The sequence below is a fragment of the Seriola aureovittata genome, chromosome 11, assembly GCF_021018895.1.
Source record: "Seriola aureovittata isolate HTS-2021-v1 ecotype China chromosome 11, ASM2101889v1, whole genome shotgun sequence".
Classification (NCBI taxonomy): Eukaryota; Metazoa; Chordata; class Actinopteri; order Carangiformes; family Carangidae; genus Seriola; species Seriola aureovittata.
This window is the reverse complement of record NC_079374.1, coordinates 6,227,400-6,252,731: the sequence shown is the minus strand read 5'-3', so window position 1 is coordinate 6,252,731 and position 25,332 is coordinate 6,227,400. Positions and strand designations below refer to the sequence as shown.

At 41.2% G+C, this 25,332-nt stretch overlaps 2 protein-coding genes across 8 annotated transcripts in view; both read right to left on the bottom strand.

Moving 5' to 3' along the window:
* LOC130178048 (mitogen-activated protein kinase kinase kinase kinase 4-like) overlaps positions 1-2,462 on the bottom strand; it is a 111,544-nt gene extending 109,082 nt beyond the window's left edge. The window contains exons 1-2 of one of the 7 annotated variants that reach the window (XM_056390131.1): positions 2,032-2,462; positions 1,691-1,756 (exon numbers count right to left, since the gene is read on the bottom strand). In XM_056390131.1, coding sequence (XP_056246106.1) covers positions 1,691-1,756; positions 2,032-2,088 — 123 coding nt within the window. In that variant the 5' untranslated portion in view covers positions 2,089-2,462. The remainder of the gene's footprint in view (positions 1-1,690; positions 1,757-2,031) is intronic. The other 6 variants (XM_056390135.1, XM_056390132.1, XM_056390134.1 and 3 more) reach the window with 6 other exon arrangements.
* Positions 2,463-8,554: 6,092 nt separating this feature from the next.
* On the bottom strand, positions 8,555-23,427 carry lonrf2 (LON peptidase N-terminal domain and ring finger 2). The gene is made up of 12 exons (XM_056389373.1): positions 21,677-23,427; positions 17,194-17,312; positions 16,203-16,325; positions 15,553-15,708; positions 14,720-14,909; positions 14,061-14,160; positions 13,761-13,875; positions 13,350-13,471; positions 13,035-13,221; positions 12,771-12,905; positions 12,238-12,387; positions 8,555-11,048 (listed from the first exon to the last, which is right to left on the bottom strand). The coding sequence occupies exons 1-12, from the start codon at positions 22,419-22,421 to the stop codon at positions 10,890-10,892; spliced, it is 2,301 nt and encodes a 766-aa protein (XP_056245348.1). The 5' UTR covers positions 22,422-23,427; the 3' UTR covers positions 8,555-10,889.
* Positions 23,428-25,332: the final 1,905 nt, after the last annotated feature.

Sequence of the window (25,332 nt, the reverse complement as noted above, 5' to 3'; positions counted from 1 at the left end):
CATTTAGAAACTCAGTGACTGCAGCAGTTGTGGAAAGGAAGCCTGAGGATGCAGATCTTGCTGCTTTCTATAACACTGACTTGTCTCCAAGTATATGTTCTCATCAAGACGTGAAGGAATCACCTCTGGCTCTGTTTCACTAATATCATATGGAAGTTGGCATATATACATATATACACACACACACACACACATATATATATATACACACACACATACACACACATCAACATCCAACTGCTAATCTCATTTTACTGAAAGCTTGTACATGTCCAGGAATGTCCATAATTAAGACATAATTTAATCCTTATTCTGTAAATGCTGACTGTTTAACCCTCACTTGACCAACTCTATCACACAACCACTGCTCAGTGCTAGAAAACCTCAATTTGTGTTTAAATTAAACATAGAAAAAAAGTAGGCTATGGCAATAATCATGTTGATTTACCCTTGAACCACAAGCTGCAAGTCAAGGTGTTCTATGTTTGCCGAGTTTCACTTGGATCTGTTCCAAAAGGGTTTGGGATTGGCTAACCCCCACTGCTGCAACACAACACAGAAGAGAAAAAAAGGCACTATTTTCCAGCCACAAGCAAATGAGAGTCAATCACAGTTGGAACCAGCTCCGACATGCAGTTTGTGGTACGCAAGATGTCTGCAAGTAGGGTTATCCGGTGGTGTGAAATGCTCGCAGGTCATAACCATGGGGATATTTCCCATGGCTACCTTCTGTCTCACGTGACATTAACATCAATTCCAAACAAACCAAATTTTCCTGCAGCGACGCCAGTGCTCAGACATGCAAAAGCTTTGGTAAAGTAGAAAAACACAGAGTCATGATCAGTCAGTCAACCACATACAACGACAAAACACACGTTTCCTCACAGGAGCACTGCATATGATTGATTTCAAAGTAAAACAGATCAGTAGAAGCCTGGAGAGACCCAGCAGCTGTGGTTTGGTCCTCCTCTTTCCTCTGCTCTCATTTCTACCAGGCAACAGCAGGATGATGTCGCTGCTTGCTGCTTGTCTCTGATGGGGCAATGGAGGCGGTAATCTGGGCCGCAGAAGCACCAGGTCTCCATCAAATGCCTTTTCCACTGTATGTGTATGTGTGATGGGATGAACGAGCCTATCCCCATAAATGCAGCACAGAGCCACTCCAGCAAAAGGCCTGCTGGGCAATGGTGTGCACAAATGCGCAATGAAACACCGCCCACCCAATGGCGCACAAGTCGGTCAGCGTGGTAAAGGCTGTCATGCACGGATGGGGTTGGACTGATCAGTGCAAAGCAACGCGTGCAGTATGCAAGGAATATTTTACTGGGGTGTGGATGAGAGGATGAGGAGGAGGGGGAGGAGGAAGAGGTGGGACCTCCTTGGGACCGAGATAGGTGTAGCTGGGATGATGTTTGCATCGGTAAAATAAAAAATAATGAATGGATGAGAAGCGGTGAGATGCCAAAACGCTATCTGAGAGATAATCCAGTCCAGACCGCACCGGTCCCAAGTGAAGGAGGGGAGGGGACGGGTTATAATAAACGTGTTCCTGAGACCGTGAGAGGGGAAAAAAATACATAAATGCATGTTAGTGCTCCAGTTTCCGCCTGTTTGTTCTCTCGGTTGGAGCTTTAACACACACACATACACACACACACACACACATAGTCAGATGGAGGCTGACACCAACCTTGTAGACTTGTCCATAGGTGCCATTTCCGACTACTTCCACCAACTCGAAAATCCCAGCAGGATCCTGTATTTTTTTTTTTTTTTTTCAAAAAAAAAGCATAACAAACAAACATGACGTGATTAATTGATTCACTGTAGTAATTTACAATCGGGTTAGTTCGATGTAGGAGCCGGCTGCGCCCGGTTTGCTGGCCTCCCATGCCAGCGGATATTAGACAAAGAAGAAGCTACCGCAGGGCTGTGTCAACAACAGCACTTTTTACTACATGGCTGCGTTTTTATTTCTTCATATGAAAAGATAAATTGCACCGTGGACATGTCTGTGTGACACACACTCACCCGCAGGGATGCCAGGTCTATATCCACCAGACTTTTGGCCGGAGAGTCGTTCGCCATTTTCGTAAAAAACGGTGATAAATAAGCGGAATAACGGCGTGTTTTTGATTCTCCTTCAAGCGGACGGTGTGTGTCTCATCCTCGGCTGGTTTTATTTTTAATCCCGCTGGAGATATTTTCTATCCAAGGCGCGTTTTTCCCTCTTTGTAATCCGCTGCTGCTACATACCGACCGACTGCCGGAGCCCTGCCTGCTCTCTCTCTCTCTCTCTCTCTCTCTCTCTCTCTCTCTCTCTCTCTCTCTCTCTCTCTCTCTCTCTCTCTCTCTCTCTCTCTCTCTCTCTCTCTCTCTCTCTCTCCGTGTCTGTGTGTACGTCTCTCTACCACTATTCTCCGCCTTCTCGCCCTCGCAGTCCGTCCGTATGTCTCTCTTTCCCCCTCTCTCTTCAATCTCCGCCCCTTCTCTGTCTCTCAGACAGGGACAGCTCAAGACCTTTTGGGGCCTTGAGCAGAAATTTATTGCCCCCTTACCCCCAAAGAGGGAACTGTAAAGTGACCGATCCTCAGCACTGGCCCTGTAAAATTTATTCATAGCATACACTGTATATAAAGATGGACGTCGCCTCTGTGAGCGGTTTTAAACTTCGGAGTCGGCTGCACCGCTGACGCCATCTTGGCAGTGCCTGATTCCACCTAGCTCCCCGGCTAACCCAAAAATGGCGGAGTTGAGGCGAAACTTGGTGCATGCCGGTTTAATAACTGTTGCAAGCTTATGCTCTCATTAGCAATCGTTAGCACAGCTGGGTCGTACAGGCTAACAAGCATCTAACCCAATGCTAATTCATTCGCTGGCTAACTAGCTAGTTAACAAGCTAAGCTAACAAGCCAGCGCAGACACCGATACCTGTTAATTAACGCTAATACTAGAATTTCACTCACCTCAAAAAAAAGGAGCACAGACTTCCTCACGTGCTGTCAGTCAGTTAATCGCGGGAAGCCATATTATTTGTCCGATAAGGTGAGCAGACAGCTAGCGGCTAGACATGGAGCAGCTAGCCAACTGTGATGGCATCCACCTGTCACTCAAAGCGGCCACACCCTCAATTATACATGATTTAAGCCTTAATATGATTGAAGCAGGTGAGTTATGTAAATTCACCCCCGGAACAGTTGTCATGAAGGAGGAAATTAGCAATAGAGACCGAAACCAGGCTGTAAACATGTTTATTTTCTGCTGTAAAGTTTGACATTTTAACATGAGAGTCTATGAGGATTGACTCGCTATTGGAGCCAGCCTCAAGTGGACATTTGAGAACCTGCAGTTTTTCATTTTTAAGCAGCGGGGTTTCCCACTTGAATTATAGATTTATAGTTTCCCACTTGATTACTTGAAGCAACATTGCTGACCTCCTCAAAAATGTAAATTTTTTCATGTACAAGAGTTTAACAGGACTAGGTGTTTGTTAGCTTGTTAGCCTCTTAGCCTTTTAGCCTGTGGATATCAATTGTGGCTGCATGTTTGGTTGATAGACAGTTTTTAGCGCTTGTGAATGTTTTGCATTTTGATTTAAATACTCTTATCGTCTACACATGTAGTACCAGTAGTAAAAAAAGGAGTAGACATATGAAGTCACACACAATGGAAATACTCCAGTAAAGTAAAAGTACATCAAAATTGTACTTAGGTACAGTACTTGAGTAAATAGTTACTTTCCACTCATGGTATAAGAGAAATCAGCATTTTCTGATTGTGTTTCCACTGCATACTAAGAACTGTGATGAATTAATTTACAAATCTAGTGCTGTACCGAAATATTTGAAAAAAAGCAAAGTGAATGATATGTAAATATGTATCAGATAGGCAATCACATACTTTTCTTACTTTAATGTTTTAGAGTGCATTTCGCTCTTTCCTTGTTTTCTTCATGTCTCTTCTCTCAGCCTTTATTTGTATCTCTCCTTCTGACTCTCCATCAGACAGATACAGAGCAATTAGAGCATGTGAGATGGAAAACTGGTAAATATTTCAGCACCGCTGTCACTGCTGTGCTTGTTCTGTTGGAGTGTATCCACACAGACTGGATTATATCCTCCTGCCATCACTCATCTACCTGTCAGCTGCCCTGCCTGATTTTGATTAGCACTCATACTTACATCAAGAACAAGTGACACATGCAGATAACACGCTGTATCACGCGTTGGTGATATTCTCCTTTCCAAGTCAAGATCTAGGTGGGTTTGTTGACTGGTGGTCTTGGTTTCTTTTTCTTATTTGGTCAGACTTTTTCACTGCTTTGAATATGTTGGATGCACTTCTTAGATTGTCAGCTGCACTAGTAGTGTGGCTTTATGAATGGCAGTGAAATATTTCAACAACTATTGAATAGATTGCCATAAATGAATGAACGCGACTTACTTTTGTGGTTGCTGATATCTTCTAGCACCATCACGGTGTTGACTTATCAACACATCACTTGTGCAATATCTTGACAAATATGGGGTGGATTACTGTGAAATTAGCTTCACACATTCAAGGTCCCCAGAGGATAAATTCAGGTGACTTCAGTGATCCCTGAACTTTTCATCGAGCTCCATCATCAGGTCAAAATTTCAATTTGTCCAATGCTTTGGTTTATGATTAAACCCCTGTAAAATTAAGATGATGAGCGTGGTAAGCACTGCACCAGCTAACAGCATCAGCAAAATAACAACTTTATATGCAAGTCTCAACAAGATTAAAATTGTCTCACCAAATAGCAGTGGTCCATTTACTTCTCTCCTCTTTAGCCATCAGCAGTTTACTGTACAGCCAGTTGCAGCTCTTCAGCATGTTAATGTTATCTTTCTTCTGCAGCAGATTTCATCTCCTACACCCTCAACTTTCTCTAAATCGCTCTTCTGCTTCTAGTTTCTTGTCCACTGGAATGTGCATGTGCCTCTCTCTAACACAGCTTTACTATTGCCTGTTAATGATGGTGGTTAAATGCAGATGTTAAAGATTATTCCATTGCCTCACTCGCTTCAATTTTGCGACCCACCAAAGCCAAAAAGAGAACATCTGTTGGCACACACAGAACAGAAACTACAGAGTCTTAGCATGGGGCCAGAGCAGGACATTTATACAGCTGATTATCTGTATTATTGTACAGACAGTACATTTATGTGAAATAGAGGGGAAAGGTTTCATTTAAAAGAACAAACAAAAGCAGCTTTAACAAAAAATAAATACATATTTAAAATTTGATCACTTTAATTGTAACATTAATTGCTGAAATGCAAGTTTGGTTCTCAAACCATCAATAAGCTCTGATAAGAATAAGATTCAGTCTGTTTGTTAGACTGCCCACAGAGGCTCAGGGAGTTACTCTGCACAGTTCATCCACTTTGAAGGTCAGTGTTTAGAGTTGTTATGTGTTAGCTATTGACTTTTTTTTTATCACAGTACATGTCAGTTCAGGTCAAAGTCTCAGCTGCTTCTTCACTTCTTCAGAGCTTGTCAGATTGTATAAATGTGATGTTTTTATTACGCATAAATAATGACTAAAGTATGAGATGTCAGCATTTTTTCAAGTTAAACAAAAGTGTGAATGTTGAGATATGTACTGTGTTCCTCTGAACCCACTTCGTCTGCACTGTGCAGCAGCCAGTGTAGATATTATATAAGCGGTAATATACAGCCAAGCGTCCTGATATACAAATATAAAGTTAATTCAAAGAGCTCAGTGAAGAAGACTTCTCTGATTTCTGTGTCCAGCCACTCACTGTCACATGGTTTGTATTTTGCTGAACAACGTGATGAAATAAAAATAGTGTTGCCTAGGAGAAGTTTTGAACAATACAAGTGACCTGGCTAAACCTGAAATTACCAACACTGCTGTTTAATCTCAGTAACACACACACACACCCTCTTCCATGAATCCACACCTTTAAGGTGGACAGTGGTTGCCAGCGTGGCTTTGACAGGTGTCAGGGGAGATGGATTTGTAATATTAGCCAAATTTCTGACACCAGTCCAATGCAGTTTCTTTATTCTTACTCAGCCATGTATTCCACTGAGCTCCACTGTAAAAACACTTGTATTTGTATAACAAATAACAATAACAACACCTCCTTTTGGGGATGGGTACGTCTTTTCAATACCCCAAAGAAGCCACTCAACTCGGTTTTTCTGATGCGCTAATCAGCTAATTAATTTAAATGTGTATAAAACCACACAATTTGTCACTTACATAAGATGTGGCAGTATGGCATGGGCAAGACATAAGCTACACCCAGAACCTATCAGAGGGAGCTATTAGCTGGGATGTGTCTGTGTGTATGTATGTGTTATAAAAAGAAGGTGAGTAAGAGCTGCATCACAATGTTGAATAGGTATGAGTGAAGCTGGAATATCAGGTTCGTCACCATGTCACATTTAATATCTAAAAAAAAGAAAGAAAAAAAGGGGGATTAAGATGAACCAGCCCTGCTTCTGCCCTGATGCCCCTGAGCAAGCCACGTAACTGTTTCCATCTCCGGTGCAGCTTGCCAGGGACTGAAGGTGTGATATTGCATGAATGAAAAACAGGGTGGTGCTTGAAAACTGCACCGTGCTCACTCAACTCTCCCTTGACAAACAGACGAAGAGGACGTGACAGGTGGATGAAACTGACAGTATCGATGGCACTGAGCTTAAAGAATAACACTGTTGAAGTTTATCCTTCCTCCTCCAGCCATTCTATTCCCACTGAAATATTTCCCAACTAGAAGCCCTGATATCTGCTCTGCTACTGGTGTGAGGTCACCGGCTCCTGGTGTGTTTGGAAGCGATATCTTAAAGAGATAAAACACACCCCTGACAAATGTAATCCATGTTGTTGCTGCCTAAATTCTGATCTGGCTGCTTCGCTCCCAGCACAAAAATGTTGACAGAAAGACAGCCACAATTATGACATCAAATGCAGCAACTACCTCTGTGATAGTTTAGACAGATTGACACCTTGGCTGTTTCTGAGCCAAGCCAAACACCACATGTAAACCCTTAAACAACAGAGAGCATAAATAAATACATAGGGATGAAAAAAATAGAAACTCCTAAGCAAACCAACAAATAGATTAATGAAGTTCAATGCGGGGGTCATTACACTTGACAAAACAAAGGCACCACATGGAACAAACAGCATACTAGCATTTTTTTTTTACCCTTCCTCACAGACAGGATTTCTACCTGCTGGCAGCAGAGTAACTCTCAGGTAATGGTCAGACTTAAAATGAGGTGCAGAAACATATCGTTTTTTTACATTACTTTTTCAGTGTTGTAGATCAAATTGACAGACGTTCTGATGAGCGTCTTGTGAGGATGTTGGTGAGAGCTCAGTTTACAGAACGTACTGTGTAAAGAAGGTGCTGTCAAAACATATCGGACGTGTTGTACATGAACGTGTTAATGGTGTTGTTTCATCAAAGAATTAAGAATATTTAAAATGACAATGCTCATAATCTAATTTGATCCAGAAATGATTCTTTGTGATGTCTGTCCGTCTGTTTGTCTATGAACCTTGTATGAACTCGGTGCCCCCATAATTTCACATCTCACCTGCTATTTCACTAACAAACGCTGCCCCCCAGTGGCCTACAGGTGCCACTGTGTCCTATAGAAAAGGGAGATGTCCAAAATGCACCCTGCCCAGCAACACTCCCACTGTGCAGACTATATAAAACACCTGCCTGAGAGAAGGACAACAGGGAGGTGCTTATTGTCTGGAAGACAGCGGCTGATGAAGACACCAGCCTCATCTTCATGTGTGGAGGTAACAACGTCATCGGTCTTCTGCTCAGTTTCCCCTCCCGACTCACACGTCTCAGTCCTTAAATCATAGTGGTAATGGGCTGGTGCATCCTAACAGTCCACGTCAAGCTTCAAGAGCTCAGGTTAGATTCCCTCTCTACAAATAATCTGCTTTCAAATCAGGTTAGCCAAACCATGTGATCCATGTGTGTCTCTCTGAGATATGTCATGCTGTGGCATCTGTCTGATCTGAGCACATGATGTCTGGACTTCTCCCTACCATATTCACCAACATAACATTTAGTCTGTACCCAGAATGTTTTGCATTTACTTTAACTTTTGTTTCTCCTGAAATTTAAAAGAATTTGAAAAGTAAAGAATAGTTTAGTGGAGAAAAGTTGTGACTTTACTTTGACTGGATCAAAGCCACATTTTAAGTCCGTGGGCAAGTCGCAATATTGTCTGATTGACAGTGGCAAGGTTTTTTCTCCATTTTCTAAGTTGTGGACGAACAGAATCTACTGTTAAGTTGGTTTAGGAAACTTTTTTAGATGTCATTACAAGTCTCTGGAACAAATTCCCACATGATAATATACAACTGTGAGCACGACAGTCAGATATGAGGATGCTGCTGCTGTTGTCTGTGGGAATGTTTATCTACTTCACTTTCAAAAAGACAATACATCAACACAAACCAGTGTTCTTTCCGCTCAACTAGAACATGAAACAGGTGCTACAAAACATCAAGTAGAAACAGGACTAAATGTATTTTCTTTATTTGCAATAAAAAATAAGTAAAAGAGCTCCCTTTACAAATATACCAGGGAAATGCAGCACATTGTGAACACCGCTCTCGTATGGAGAGCCAGAGACTGCAGAGGAGTCACAAACTTTTGGAAGGACAGAATTATACAGACACAGTGCATTTTCGTGCATGCTAATAATGCAATTACAACCACAGCCGTCCTATGAAAAAACATCTGAACCAGCTTAAAGTTAATGTGACAAGGACTGGTCTTTACTCGTGGGAGTTTTCATTTGACTTTAAGACTTGCAGATATAGTTAAATCTAGGTCATCAACATTTCCTTCAACATTTCCAGACATTAAAAGGTGCACTTTATCCTCAGAAGCACACAGTTAGGTTTTCACTCAGTTTCTCACCAAAACAAACTGAATCCTCATGAGCAAAAAACATTTGCAAAGCTGATGTTCTGAATATTTTTGAAACCTTCGTTGTTTACATCAGTTAGCCATCTTCTTCCTCTCTGCAGTTTGCTGGTACCCTGCATGTTTATGTTACCTGGACAGATGTTGATCAGTGGAAAAACATTGCTCTGCAGTCCAACATGTGGTCAAAAATCAACAATGGTACCTGTAATCCATTCATTTGTGTTATGAGGTCACTGTTGTGGAATATTAAACCAGTGTTCTTCAAGGAAAGAGATAACAAACAATGAAAGTTCAAAAATATTTTTTTTAAAATCCAGTTTGCAAATGTTTTGTGAGAAAAGAAATTTATTAAAGACATTTGTCAGGCCTCAAGGACACACTGTGTTTTGGTGAGAAACATCGATTATAAAACACAACTATTTGTTTGCAAGAAAACTCTTCAACTTCCAGCCCAGGAATTGCATTACAGTGTGCATGTAAATGTACTGAAAGAGAAAGAGATTGAAAGAGAGAGGTTGAAATGTTCCTTAAATAAAACATTAAAAAGGCCTCCGAGTTACATTGATATACATATAAATCACCCAACTTAGAATTTCACCATACACATACACATAAGGGCATAGCAGAGAGAGAAACAAAAAAACCTACAACTAAGTCTGTATTTGAAGTCCCAGAGATATGCTACAATAGGACATAAAAGTTCCAGATCCACTGTATCTGGGAGGATGCATTTGTATCTGCATTTTCCTAAATGCAACTAGAACTTTCTGTGATAGCCCGACTTTTGTTTACTCTTCAATCGCATGTTGAATCTTCTCTCAGAACAAGTGGAGCATGTTGTTGTAGAGTTGCACTTGTTCTCACACATTGTATTCTGTGGCTTTTAGTGTGAGCACGGGCATAATCACAATCCTTTCTGAAAACATCCACTCTCATGGTGAACCCTACTCTCTATCAGACAATCTGAGGTACGTGCCTGCTGCCAGGTGAGGCAGCAGATATAAAGTTCCAGGTTTTTGCACATGAATTTTGGCTCAGTCAGGAAGATTTCAAGTGAAGCAGCTGTTGCTAGTGCACATACAGGAATATGACCTCATGTGCACCTCACTAAATGGACTCTATAAACATAGAAGGGAGAAGAAAAAAAAAAAGAAGACCCCAACATACTACAGCCAGACACAGTACATTCACGTTTGTGTGTTACCGTCATGCCAAGTGTTTTTGCTTCATATTTCAGTAAGTGAGTTTTTGTTTTGATTCCGTACCTGTACAAGCTGTCACGGTTGAGGATGTGGGACGCCACAAGGCTCTGTGACGGGGCCGACTTCTGTTTCAGCTTATGTGAAATACTGCTTTGTATATGTAGAAAAAATGAATTGCTCTTGAAACTGATCCTCAACCTTTCCCGCTCACAGTGCTTGTGTGATAACAGGATTTTTGTTCTGTCATAATAGAGAGTCAAAAAAATCTCCCAGAAATGACCTTTATGGAAGTGACACGGCTCAGCCGGACTGATTTCACCTCCAACTTAGCAGAGAACAAGAGCTGAGAGGTCACTTGTTTAAAAATGTGTAGTAGCTCAATTCAGCCAGTACAGTTGTTGGTTGGGGGAGTGGCTGCATGAACAGATAGACAGAGGAGAACTGAATGCCCTCATACCAGCATCCCGACCCACCTGACCACTCTCAACAGAACAGACGTGTGCACTCAGAGAGGCCACATGACACAGGAAGAGGTTCATGAGCATCTGAGAGAATGAACTGATGTAGAAGTAGATGGGTTACAGGATGAGTTGATACAGGTATAAACGAGTGAATGAATAAGTCGACGAGGGACCGAATGACCAAAAAACACGAATGAACAAATTGCTGAACTGCATAGAAGCCCCAGTGTTTCCGGTCTGTCTCTCGACTGGCTGGGCGATCACCGCGGCCTCTTGCGCGTGACGAAGATGAGGACCCTGCGGATTGCAATGAGGCGGTCCTTGAAGGAGGTCATGGCCAGGATGGTGAGCTGGGCTCGATTCTCCAGCGGAAGAACAGCAAGCAGCCACCAGCACCAGGCCGGACCACTGGGACTGGCCTGCAAGAGAGACAAGATAAAAATAATGACACAATGAGCGGGTGATGTGCATTACAAAACTTTCCCTTCTTACAGAGCTTTAGAAAGAGTGTCTCCCTTCTAGGAATATTCTTAGAGCATCTTCTTTATTTATTTATTTATTTATTATTTTTTAAATCTGATTTCAGTGGCTTTCGAGAACTTCTAACCACATTTCTTCTAAAATGCAGCTTTTCATGTGGCCACCTTCCAACTGTGGCTTTCCAATACAGTGGAAAGTAAAGTTTCTTCTCACTACTTCCACAAATTTGGCTCCGTTTTTAGATGTAAACAAGAAGCAGACAAGCTCCTGAACTGCTTGTACAGACTTTTGCTATCAAAATGCACACTGATTCCCTTTATGTGGATGTGGTACCGCCGAAGTAATTTCCTAACTTAGCAGGTACTGCAGTATTTTCCTGCATAAAAAATGTTCCTGTCTCTGTTCATTACTGAAGTGGAGACATGCTACTCTGGATAACTGCAATTTCTCACTCAAAGTGATACATGTAATTAATCGAACATGTGTCTGTTTGCATTCCTCTCCTGACTCTGTATGTCCATAACTGTGGAATTCACTGTATCTGCCATGGAGCAATCTAGAGTTTAGTTGTTTTTTGGTTTCTAGTTTATTGTGAGCAGAGAATAACAAACAGAAAACCTGGGGCAGCTTGGAGGTTTTCAAGTGGAGAGTGGAAACAGCTACCATCCTTCCCTCCCTTACTGCTCTAGGAAACAACCCAGCACTGCTAATTTAATGACACTGGCTGGACACAGAATGTTCCTGGTAAGGATTTTAAGGTTTTAAGCATATGATGTTCATATTCATATTTTCCTATGATAGCATCGTCATAGCCAAACAAAATTAGTTTTCAAAAAAATCATGAGAAGTATCTCATTAGAGACTGGAAGCAGCAGTTATAATGTTGAATGAATTAAACCTTAACCCAACTAAAATGAACCTGAACTTGGCAGATATTTATTCTTATTTCCTTACTTCAGTCTCTTATATGTCATAATGAAAGCTGATAAAGGGTGCAGCTTAGCACAGGTGGTGTTTTTTCAAGCTGTTTCAGCAGACATCAGTGAACTGGCATCTTGTTTCATCACATGCTTGTTCTTAAGTCGGTGCTAAAATCAGTGAAACTGTGCTAATGAGGAGTATTCAGACCTGTGGGTCGGGGTCTTTGCTGGGAAGGTGTCCAAAGTGGCTGAGTATCTGGCTCTTCATGTTGTCTTTCAGCGAGGTGAACCAGCTGTTGGCTTGGTCATACACTGAGTCGTGCAGCTTCAGAAGCTCCACCAGCTCCTCCCCCTCCACCTGATTGGAAAGACATTTTGTTTTTGTTTTTATAAAAAGCAACGGTCAGGGGAAACATGGCAGAGGTTTCAAAATCTCCAATTACAAAAATCTCCACCTGACTGGAAAGAGAATAATTTAAGTTCATATTTATTAACATCAACAACTTGTGTGTTCATGTGTGCAGAGAGAGTGGTTTTTCCCCTGCGGCAGGATTGAATTTGCCCGTGGCACAGAAGAGGACTACTTTTCTTTCCACTGCTGAGCTGTCACGTTTTAGCATCAGGCAAGAAAAACTGAGTTGTGCTTTGTGTGACATTTGCTTGACAGTAGCATGATAGAAAGTGTCTGAAATGACATCCTCTGACAGAAAACGCACTCATGTAGCTGTGCTCTAAACCCACCTTTTTGTCTTCCAGGTACTCTATCTTGGCAGTGTTGTAGCCATCTCTTTGGCCGTGGCTGAGAACCTTGAACCGTGACACACCAATGGTGTCGACCACCGAACGACCGTCAGGAAAGAACTTCACGTCACGCACCTGAAACACAATTTATCTTTTAAATTACGCTGATAGAATCTCTGTTATTTGACTGCATTCAGTGACATGAGATGAAAAAAATAAGCAAATGAGAGAAATCCTTATTCATCCACAGCTCTACACACTCACCTGCAGCATGCAGCCATAGTCAGCGAAGCCTTTGAGCTCATCAGCTATACACATGCCGAACTGCTTGGTACCGGTCTCCATGGAGCGGCGGATCATGAGGCGGTAGCGTGGCTCAAACACGTGCAGTGGGCAGGGGATGGTGGGGAAGGCCATGGTGCACACGAAGATGGGCACTTCCTGGTTCAAGCTACAACAGAAATGGTGACGATGTTGTTGAGACTGTGGCGTTTTGTGTGTATGTGGAAGTTTTAGAAAAGACTATAATATATATATATATATATATAATATATGTGTGTGTGTGTGTGTAAAACTGACTTGGACAACTCCTTCATCTCCTCTTCATGGATTTTCTTCCTCTCTGTCAACTCATCTCCTAGGTAACGCTGCAGTACTTCCTCCATCAGCAGGGTCTTGTTGTAGCCCCTGGTGGCCAGATACTGCAATGACAACATACAAAGACCATAAGTACGCTTTTTTATTACATACTAGGGCTATAAATAACAAATGTTCTCTTTATCATTTTAATTCTTTGGCCTTTAAAAAAGGTCAGAAAATAAAGGAAAATACCCACAGAAATTTCAAATTTCATATCCACAGAGAACAGTAAAATAATGAATCGTTTCAGCATAAAACTACACAACAGTCACATCCCTGACAATATTATTACATCTTATAAAGCTGTAAAACCCTGTTTTGAATAAAGGGTATTTGCATATTTGTGTCTACCTCAGACAGATTCTCCTTGCACAGAGGGCAGTTGGGGTTGTGGTCCAGGCAGCGCTCCAGACATTTGAGGCAGAAGGTGTGTCCGCAGGGAGTGGCCACGGGCTCATAGAACAATCTGGAGGAGAAGTGACCAAAAGCACAACGTGTTGCACCAGGTATAAATTCAATCCAAAGTATTTAAGTCTATACTTTTGGTCCTAACTGTTGCCAAAATCTGGCTACTGTGTCAGCATGCAGTGTGTGTGTGTGTGTGTGTGTGTGTGTGTGTGTGTGTGTGTGTGTGTGAGTGTGCGCACTTACCTCATGCACAGTGAGCACTCCATGTCTCCACTGTCCAACAGATCAGCAGGAACCATCCTCCCTCCGCACAGTGAGACCGTCTGAATGCTGCTCGCCTCATCTGGACAAAATAATTAGAATATAGTTTAACTTAGTTCATATCATAGCAAGTAATTTTATTAAAATCATTTATGACTCTAGGCAAATTGTAATTAACAACTAATGAAACAAGTCATCGCAGTTTTTGTGTAGCGTGCAGTAATGGACCATTACATTGAACATACATTTATTTGGTCAGTCTCAGTAGTGAACCAAAACAAAGACATTGGCACAGACAGAAAAAGTGGCACTGACAGGATGTTTTCTTCTCTGGCTGGAAAAGTAGCTCAGCAGGTTAGCAAGTAAGCAGAAGGCATAATGATGCAGCATGGGTCTCCCAAAGGGAGGGTCAGGACATCTCAACCTACTTAATAATATACTCAGTGAAGAAAGTGATATGTTGTACTACTTGTTCTGTTTCTTTTGCTCTCTGAGAAGCAAAAAATGATTGTGATGGTTTTCTTTTATATCCTGGGTCATTGTTAAACATTGTCTACATGATTTAATTCTTCAGATTTTTGGCAGCTTGTTCATGTCTGTGTTCAAGAGTGAATAATTATTTATTTTTAAATGAAACTCACCAGGTCTGAGCAATTTGGAGGGGGGGTTGAAGGGTGCTGAGGTTCCATCACTGCTGTGTTTCCTTTTAAGGCCACCAGGGGGCGCTGGCAGTGCAGCCAGAACATCGGCCAGGCTCTTCGTGCTGCCCTCCTCTGCAGAAGGGTCAGATTTGTCCACTGGAGCGCTTTTAGTCACAGTGAACTCTGAGTCCTGGATACAGAGACAGACAGAGCGATTAGAGGTTGAGTTTTCCAGAGCGGGACGATTAAAAAGGGATGATCCTTTCGACAGCTGCACTTTGCTCCAGTGCACCTCTAATGAAAATGTCAATAGGAAATGCCAACTGTGGTGGAATTATGACGTATGTTGAATAAAGATACAGTGGCTGACCAAGAATCAATTACCCTGATGTGAACCTGCTGACATAAAAACCACCTCCTCTCAAATGAGATGATGATATACTTTGCCTAAAGCCGTGTTCACACTAATTGTCCGAATTACACAAATCTGAAAAATGCCCTTCAATGTTTTCCTTGGATCGTTAGAGATAAAGGACTTTGAACATCCTTTATCATACAAGCAGATACAGCACAGTCTTTTCAGCAGTGGTGAAAATACACTCAGTAAGATGAGCTAAGATAAGAGCAGCATGCTTATCAATTCCCCTACCACTTGTTAACCTACTCTTCCTGCATGCCAAAAAATGTTTAAATAAAATAAAAGTAAATAAAATAAAGACACAGAGTTTTATCTGCTTAATGCTTTGACGTTCCTTAAATAATTTGGAGAGAAAAAAAAAAAAAAAAAAAAAAAGAGTACTTTCTCTACAGTGTGTTTGTTGGTGTGCAGTCACCTGTGAGGAGGAGCCTGGTCTCTGTGTGAGTGGCCTCAGGGATCTGAGCAAGGCAGGGGGTTTGATGAGTCGGGTGGCCAACCCTCCCTGCAGAGGATGCAGCGGCGTTGGCAGGTCCTCATTCTCAAACACAGAGGAGAACAGCTCGCTAAGGACCTGCATGCAGAAACAGAAGAAAACACTCGATTAATGTTCACAATCACAGACAGATGAGCAGAAGGAAACAGGGTAATTTGCATTTTGTATTCTGCCTAACATCAAGAGGTGACAATGGCTGTCTTCTTCTCTTTGTACTGACAATGTGATCAGACTCACTCATTTGTCTACACCGATTGTGTGACATTGTGACACTGAAATGAGTGCAGCAGCAGCAGCCACACTTTGCATTGATATAATGCACCTGAACAGCAGCTTAACCTACATACACTTCACTACACTTATTTTTATTCTTTCATTTTATATAAATAAAACTCACACAAAATTTTATTAGAAAAATGGTGATATGACAACATTTATTAACATTAATAACTTTGGCTGCATCGGGTCACTGTGGGAAACACTGGTGTGAGCAGCATGATAATAGCTGAATCATAATATTAGCTTTACAAGATTTTTTCATTTCAATTTATCATAAATATATCATGTATTACCTTCTGAGCCTCCAGTTTGACTTTGGTCCAGTCAGGCTTCAGTGCCAAACACTGGAAGTACTCCTGCAAGGCCTCATCGTTCCGGCCTGCTTTACTAAGTGCTGTGCCTTTCAGATAGTGAGCCTGAAAACAAAAGTGTGCGACAGTGTGATTGAGGCCAGTATTATCCAGTATTTTGTTCTATATCCAAAAAAAACCCCCAAAAAAACCTCAATGTTGCCATCTGTTCTTGTCAATTTTTATGGGACATGTGTGGTCAGTGTCTCCATTATTGCGTTTTTATTATTAAAACCACCTTCAAACCAAATGTCCTTCATTTAGCAACATATTTTGAAATCTGCACTATGCATTATCCCTTAATATCACTAATCGACTAAATTAATTTCACTGCTTCGAGGTGGCATGCGAACTCTAAAAATATAAACACACAATAATTTGTGTTGAGCTTTTAGATACAACGTGGCTTCAGTTCTGGCAGTGAGAGCAGGTTTGTGATAATGTCCTGATATTGTCAACATGATAAATGATATCATCTCGAAGTTGCATCGTATCGTTACATAGCAACACGTGCTGTGAGGCATCAACCAAGTCTTATTAAAAATGAAGACAAAGTGTCTCAAAAACATTAGAAACTGTAGTAATATCACTTACTCACAAATCATTTCTCACTTTATGTCAGGGTGGTAAGTATTGTCGGCTACAATCCTGAGATACTCCCTAACTTTAGTACCAACTCATCATCTGCTTAATTTTATACAGTCAGTTAATATGTTGACTGGGGGTCATTTGCAAATAGAAGATATTTTAGATTATAATACGTTTTCACATTTTGAAGCATCTTCTGAGCTCATGTTTATTGTAACCTGCAGATGAACTTTCTGATGGTTAAACACCTTTAATTATATAGTACTTACTACTGATTTGATTGTGGCTATAGCCTGTGTCTAATCTTTACTCTGAGTCAGATATATTCAGTTCTGACGTTTCTCACCTTTGTCCAGAGAGGTTTTATTCTACAGAGGCTGTTGGCATCCTGCACTGCTTGGCTGAAGCTCCTCATCTCCATGTGCAATTCAGCCCGTTGACACAGCAGTCTGCCTGAAGAGGGCACTGTACACCACAGGAAATAGACACACACACACACACACACACACACAGCATCAGGTCACTGGATAGGCCTCCAGGGGTTGGATAAGCTTTTCTAGGTCTGGAGAAGTAGGGCAACAATGTAACATGTGGCATCAGACCCATTTCACGTGTTAGAATGCTGTGTAACTAGTGTCGTGATAACAACTCGTCAGTTGTGTCAGTGACAATTACCATTTAGCCACAAATTATACACTTCACTGACTGTCATAGAAAGGGAATTACACACCCAACTTGAACTTTTGGAAAGTTTAAACCTTCTTCTCTGCATATGTGTGTGTGGTAATAATCTTTTTGTTCCTGTGAACTAATGAGTTCCGGCCTGATGATTATTTCAACAAGGGACTTTAGTTATTAGTTGAAAAAAAAAAACCCAAAACAAAACAAGATCTGATTCGGTGATACTGTTCATTTTGTAAGAGAAGATGTCACTAATCAACCAATAATCTTGTTTTTGGAACCAAACTCTTCCTGCGTTATCTTATTTATAACAAAACCCAGCTGATAGTTCACAAAAAAATTTTGTTGTAATTCAACACAATTGTTGAATTGGCTCAAGGTTAGAGACTGTGACAACATTTCAAGAGCAGAGATTACAGAAATAAATGATGCCTGAACAGCTGTTTCCAGTAGTACAGCTTACTAAAGTCTAATTCACTTAGCACTGGAATCAATGAAAACTAAACCATTCACATTAATTCAAGCACAAGTAGTTTTGTTGAGTTGACACTGCTTCACACATCTGTGGTGCCTCTGAAGGTGCCCCTTCGAATTTATTATGAGTGGCTCAGAGATATAACATTGCCCCGAGTTGTAATTCTGTATGTGGTTTTAACTGCATAATTGCTGCAAATTGATGAAAACCGTTGATGCCTTTCATATTTAAATGGATGGGGGGGTGTATTCCAGGAAGTGGTTTTAGTGAAAACTTGAATTTGCTGATCCTGAGTTGAGGGAAACTGAGTTTCCTGCTCCAGAAATTGAGATGACTAACTCTGTAATTTACTTAACCCACTTGCTGGCAGGTTTTCCTCAACAAACCCTGACTTTCTCACTGTCTCCTCCCCTCTTGTCAAGCCTGAAGAAGCGGTCTGGCACTGCTTTTCATTTCCTCATTCATACAATCAATATCAACATGTATATTGAAGCAAATGCAATGCAATTTGCATGAATTTATATTGGGAGAAACAGATCAAATTCCTTGTTGGATATCAGATTAATACCCAAGGTCTATCTTTACTAATATTACCACCTTTATGATCAATCAGCCATCAGTGTAAAGACAGAAACAGTGACCTTTGTCCTCACATGGATAGATAATCGCTGGCTGATTTATGTTCAGACACACAGTATTTTTTTAACTAATAAAGTGCTACACTTAATTTTAGTGGAAAACAAATATGTTTGTGGAGATTTTACTGATATGTTCAGTCTCAACCTAATTCCCACTTCCCAATACATTAACAACATATCCTCATCATGTTAATAGATAATGTTATCCAGTCACAAGTATGTGTCTTACAAAACATATTTCACTGTTGCAGTTTAGTTTCTATCTGTGCATCTCTATCAATTCTGTCTAACTGAACCTATTCGAATTCAAAATATCAGTTATCGGTCTTCCTGATTACTTATAATTGAAATTTGGACCCTTATTTCTGAATGAGGATGATTGTAGTGCGACTGAAAAAACTAAGACTTTAAAAATGAAAAGATTATTTTTTTAACATGTGTGTCAGGTAAACTTCAAGTCTGATCTATTGGGCTAAGGACAGCTGACCCACTGAAGCAAGAACCAACTTGGTCAAAGGGTTGCAGCGGTATACTGGTTCCACAGTACCATGGTTCATCCTACTTATTGTCGGTATTGAAAGAAAAAAAGAAGCAACCACAACGGGGAATCTCACCAGCACGTGCGCATCTCCTTTCCTCCTCAACTCCCTGTCAGACTCAACAACCAACACCACACACACAAACCCAGTGCAAAAAATGGCAGAGAGATGTGAAACTGATAACACCAATCTCCAGACCACAAATTATTATTATTTTTTTTTTTTTAAATCTAAATCAGCAGCGTGGGATTACTTATACTTTGGCAAAAATTTGTGGGTTCTCCTTGAGTATATATATCCAGTTTGCAAAAATTATGAATGCAACGTGCTTGCCAAAGGAGGAAACCCATCAAACATGTTCACCCATTTTAGAGAACACCAGTCCTCCATGCAGATCAAAGATTGTGTCCTGTTTTTAACTTTAATCCCTAACACAAAAAAAAAAAAAAAACTGGTTAACATTTAAACATTTCCACATCCGAGCTACCGACTACATCTATCTGTCGGTTCCGTAACCTCTGACTTACTAACAGACACACAATGACCCCAATATGACCGCTTAAAGAAACACAGACACAAACTTTCCCGGCCTGGGGGGAGGGCTGACATTAATGTATTTGTCATGTATGTGTTTGAGTTAAAGGTACAAACAGGATCAGTCGGTGCTCTTATGGCAAAATGCAACTATTTTGATAAACGTTAAGAGCACTTGTGAAGGTATTTCTCACTATTTTCTGAATTTTTACAAACAAAACAATCAACTGATTAATGGAGAGAATATTCAGCAGATTAACATATAATTAAAATAATCATTCGTTGCAGTTGGATACAAAATAGTTGAAAAGAGTTCCACCTCAAATAAAAGCAGCAGTAAAATCGTATGTTTGTATTAATGCATGAGTAATAATAATCCAATAATTAATTGTGAAATACTTTAAACTGTGAAACCATGATATTTTGAAATGGTTATCATTCTGTGAAAATCTTATACTGTGGCAACTGCTTGGTAGGAATGATCAATCACTTATCACGATTGTGACATTCATTTGATTAATTATGAAGAGGTTAACAATGCACTTCTTCAAGTTAGGTGTGCTACATCCTCATAGCTCATCTCCACAGAAACACAATGAAAACATTAGGCAATAAAATTAAAAGAAGATGTGACATCCACAAAGCGTGGTCACAAGAAGGGTAAGTGGATGTCATGTTGTTTTTCACAATGTCTGGCTTCGTCAGACACAGCAGCACTCATCGTTATATCACGTTCCTTGTGTAAGTGCAGTACATAAGACATGTGGCACAGATTATCATCGAAGTGGGAAAAAAAGCTGCATAAATGGCACAGGCTGGAGAACAGCTCTGTTTCGGCTGATATCATGAGCCCATTACACTCATTCTGCATCACGTATACCAGAGAGCCTCCTGCTGCCTTTGTTGGGAAAACACCAACTGACAGTACCAAAGCTGTGAAGGCACTCTGTACTCCAGAGTCCTTCACAAGACAGAAGGTATGAATCAATATTGATCTGGGGAGAGACATATCCGAAAAGGTGCCATCTGAATGCTCAAAGCGACAATAGAAAGAATGGAATATAATCGCTTTGTTTGACATTTTCAACTCCAATTGATCGATTTCTTAAACCGACATGAATGTGAACACCTGAGATAGCCAGTGGGGCCAGTGCCTTGTGTCACCCATTTAGTTATTTGAGGACCAGAGGAAATTCATTTTTAATGTGACTCTAATATGAGGGCCAGAGGTGGGTAAGGGGTCAGTTCAACTTTCTCTGAGGATTAAAACTGTGCAACATGAGACTTGCCCTGGCACACAATTAACGAAACACACAGGTACTCTGTATGCAATGTGCCAGCAGAACAGAACATTCTGTATTTGGGCTCAGCAGGTTCAGGGAAACGGCTAGTTAAAGTGACAAAAACCCCAAAGAATATGAAACAGTGGCTTCAAGTGTTGAAATAAGATGTTGTTTTGCTAATGTGGCAGAGCAACTACAGTGTACTGTCACCCTTCACTGAATGTTATCCAAAACAACTTATGAAACACTATTGGTATTGGGAGGAGTACATCCATCTCTGTCACAACTAAGGAATGTATTCATGGATAAGGTGAGCATCATGCAAATAAATACAATATTATTACCATTATATCATGTCCAGAGCGTATATATTCCTAACCCATAACTACAGCATTGCAGAGTATAAATAGAAAAGATTTTATCAAAGTGGCACTGGAAGGCAGAAGATCAAATGTGTGCTACTTAGGTAATGAAGGACGGTGCGTCATATAACGCCTGACCTCGTATAGTCTAAATAGGTAGGAGTGGCGCCACCTGTCGGTGACACCGGGAAGGTAGTATGAGAAAAAGTAGGTCACCTGTACAAAACACTACAGTTTTGATAACAATCCGTCACATTTAACACAAAGATTTACATCAAATATTTTTCGTTGTATACATGAAGGCTACGCTCTCTTACCTAGATCCACCGCCTCGTTGTACTTCTCCAAAGCATCCGAGAGGTTCTGTTTTTTCCACAACACCTCTCCTTCGATCCAGAGTTTCCTAGCTTTGCTCTCAGTTGCAAACAGTTTGTCCAACAGGCCGCTGAGAACGACGTTTAATCTTCGGCCGTTAGGCAGTCCATCTTTTTTGTTCAACTTTTGTTTGCATTGTATACAGTCTTTGACAGTTTCGTCCTCTAAGCAGCTTTTGCAGAAAGTGTGTCCGCACTCCAGGGTTGTGGGCTCATGGAGCAGACACTTGCAAAGGCGACAAGAAAACAAGTCCAGGGCTTCATCATCTTCACACTCCCCGTTACTTTCAAACCCATCTTCCCCGCTGCTGCTTTTACCGTGGCCGTTTAGCGTCCCGGGGATGCCCAGCTCTTTCTCACGGAGAGTCCGGGCAATGGTTTCCACCAGGAGGGGAAGCTCCTCCGGGCGCAGTTTAGCAAGGCTGGCCGCTATGCAGTAAGACTCAAGCGCCTCAGATATCCGTCCAGCGCGGGCCAGAGAGTCAGCCTTCCTCAGACACAAGCCCCTGTCCGGCTGCTGGAGGTCTGCGAGCTGGGAGCTGTAGATCTCCACGGCCAGGCTAAAGTCCCCAGCCCGGTTGGCTTCCTCTGCCACCTCCAGCATTTCGGGGCATATCCCTGCAGCCCCGGGGTTGGAGAGTGGGTGGACGAACAGCTCGCCCTGGTGAGACCTTACTCCCGTCTCCATCTTCTTCTCCCAGAGGGAAATTCAGATACTAAGACGAAGAAGAGGTTCACTGACAGTCTGGCTTAAGCAGACCCAACTCCCAACGCTGCTCAGAAATCATACCTCTAAAGTCAGGCTTACTGTCATTTGACGTCTCGCTGGCAAATAAAACCTCAAGATTGTGCCCGACTCTCACTGCTGGCCACTGGAAGTAGGTTAGGACCAATTCCAAGTCATACGACCTCAACCCCAATAAAATAGGACGTCTGTATAACATTGCGGTCCCTCAAAAACACAACTATAGCCTCATGCAATAAAGTTAACAGGGGATATGGTCTCTGTAAACACCGGCTATGGCTTGTAGGAGGTGTTAGGTCGGTGTTATTAACTAACAGTCTGTTTATCAAACCTCTATCGCTCGCTTCAAAACAAGGAGCCGGTCTGATAACGTCTCTCGTATACAAACACAAACTTTCCTGAATAACGTCGCTTTTAATAGAAAAGAGAAACGATTCTAGGGCATTTTGATGCCTAGTCTAGAACCAAAGGGTAAAATCCTTTGAGCTTAACGTTAGCAAGTAAGAAGCTTAATTTCCATTCCGTCTATTGCGCTAACTCGTCGGTAAGACACAATGTAAACTCAACAAAGTCTAAGTTTAGGTTTTAAAATAGTTGAAAGTACATGAAAGTATAGGATAATTGTATATCTTTTAGCTACCGACCCCGGAGCCCGTCTTTGCTCGAGTGAACCGCAGCCGTTGTTTTTATATAAGAGACCCCGGGAGCAGTGAAGCCGACGGAGCTAGCTAACGTTACAGCGGGTTAACTGGCGTCCAACTCCACAAACGAAGTCTTTACGACCCGATGTCCAAAAACTCGTGTGTCTTAACGCATCCGGATGTCATGTCCTCTTAAAAAACGTAAAAGGTACCCCGACAATAACAAATCTTTCACTACGGTACTCCATCTTGGTCGATTGCCAGCTAGCCTCAACGGCTAAAGGTTGTCGCTTCTTTGGATTTCATGCAATTCGCCGAACCAAGCACAGGGCGTCACGTGACGCACGAGACGGACTCCCATTGGTCCATTATGTGGCTCACTTATATAACGCAATGATATTGTATAACCTCTTACAGAAAACAGTGAATGAGTGGCTGTGAACTTCAACAAAACAAGTTCACAGTTATTAGTTTGAACAAGGATTAACATGTAATATCGCAGTAAAATGCCTTCAGGTGAAATAGGAGGGAAATGAATGCTTTGTTTCAGTGGAAGTATCACTTTGTCACTGGCAAACTCGTAGTTTGGCCGGTTGTGGGATTGAGTCATTGTTTATGTAATGCTTTATATAAGCAGTGTGTCAGGTACGGTTTCATAGTTAAAAATGCTGACAGCATATGATGGCTCATACTTATAATTTTAGCCAAAATGAACAGAAAAAGCAGCCTGGTCCCACACTTCTTTATTTAGAAATATCTCAAATTTTGTGTTGCTATTCAAATACTGTAGCTATGACCCAAATCAGGAACTAGGGAGCTTCACAGGACCTGGCTGATCCTGCTGGCTGGAGCAGACACTGAGCAACTGCATAAGCCCCCTAATAGATACATTGGTGTTCAGATATGATTCATTGCCACCATAATTGACAATGAAATTAGCAGAGCAATGTCTGTTTTTATTATTTAGATTGCTGCTGTGACCTCACATTCTTGCTTGGAATAAGAAAACAAAGAGAACAAAGCACTAAGTTGTCAGAAAAGAGCTGTGATCATGCACCAATCTATTAATACCTTCAGAAGCAGAGGACCTTTTCTGGAAATGCACTGCTGTAGATTTTCTTTTTTTTAAATATGATTTTTCAATGTTGTGAGCAGCAAAAACCAAATTACATTCTTCCTCATTGTATTTGACATGAGAAAGAGGCATAAAATCTAGAGACGTGAGGAAATTTGTCCATTGGAATTTTGGTGAACCAAATTTTAAAAGCTGTTTCTTCTATGAGGTTCCACAACTGTTACGTAAGTGTTTTCGTTTAAAAATGCTGCGTGTATCACTGCAAAGCTAAATGAACCTGAAGTGACAAAATGTGTATCAGCACATATTCTCAGTATAAAGCCTTTCCCAAAAAGTTGTATAAGGGTGGCATGAACCACTGTGACTCATTTCCCTGAAGTACCATAAAACCCTCTGTTGTCCTATCTGCTCCACATGCTACGCAGGATGTTGTGGGTGTTGTAACAAAATGGCGAGATTAATCTCTTGATAAGGTATCATGCAGTGATATAAGCTGCGCACTGACACAGGTGCAGACATGTGCAGACACATGTACCACCCATGGATACACCTGCATTAATATGCAAACGCACACCTCACGGAACAACAGTGAGTGGTTGTGATAGTGATAGCGAGTGTCATGACAACGTCCATTTTTCATGCTAACACACAGGACTTACCTACCATAGTTCATTACCTTATGCTTTAGTGACCCACATTTCGAACATTTATTCTTTATGTTTTGTCATTTCTTGACACAGACATCATATTTGAAATAGAAACGCTGGAAACCTTTGTGTCGAAGCCTGTGAGTGAGATTGTCAACACACGATTTGACTCAATGAATCATCTTCCTTCCCCTGCACAGCCCGGCTTAAGATACATTTACATCCATATATGTTCACTTTAGACATCAGCTTTTCAGTTTTAATTTAAACGGATGTGACAGACGTCGCACCCACTTCAACACCTCTGCACTATTAAGAATAGAAGAAGGAAAAACAACCATCTTGTTGCCCTCATCTATAATTATAGGTTTTGCCACTTATCAGATTAACTGAACTATTCTGTTATTGTTATTAGCACAACCACAGAAAAGACTTGTTGCTGATTAGTCATGATACAAAATGATAGAATAGAAAAGTATAAATCTAAAATG

What these genes read in the sequence shown, in the direction of transcription:
- lonrf2 (XM_056389373.1), bottom strand. Translation starts at nt 22,421, where the DNA reads ATGGAGACGGGAGTAAGGTCTCACCAGGGCGAGCTGTTCGTCCACCCA. An exon ending in TCAAACTGGAGGCTCAGAAG is followed by an intron (nt 15,709 to 16,202) that starts GTAATACATGAT and finishes TTCTGCATGCAG; the next exon opens with GTCCTTAGCGAGCTGTTCTC. An exon ending in GACCAGGCTCCTCCTCACAG is followed by an intron (nt 14,910 to 15,552) that starts GTGACTGCACAC and finishes CTCTGTATCCAG; the next exon opens with GACTCAGAGTTCACTGTGAC.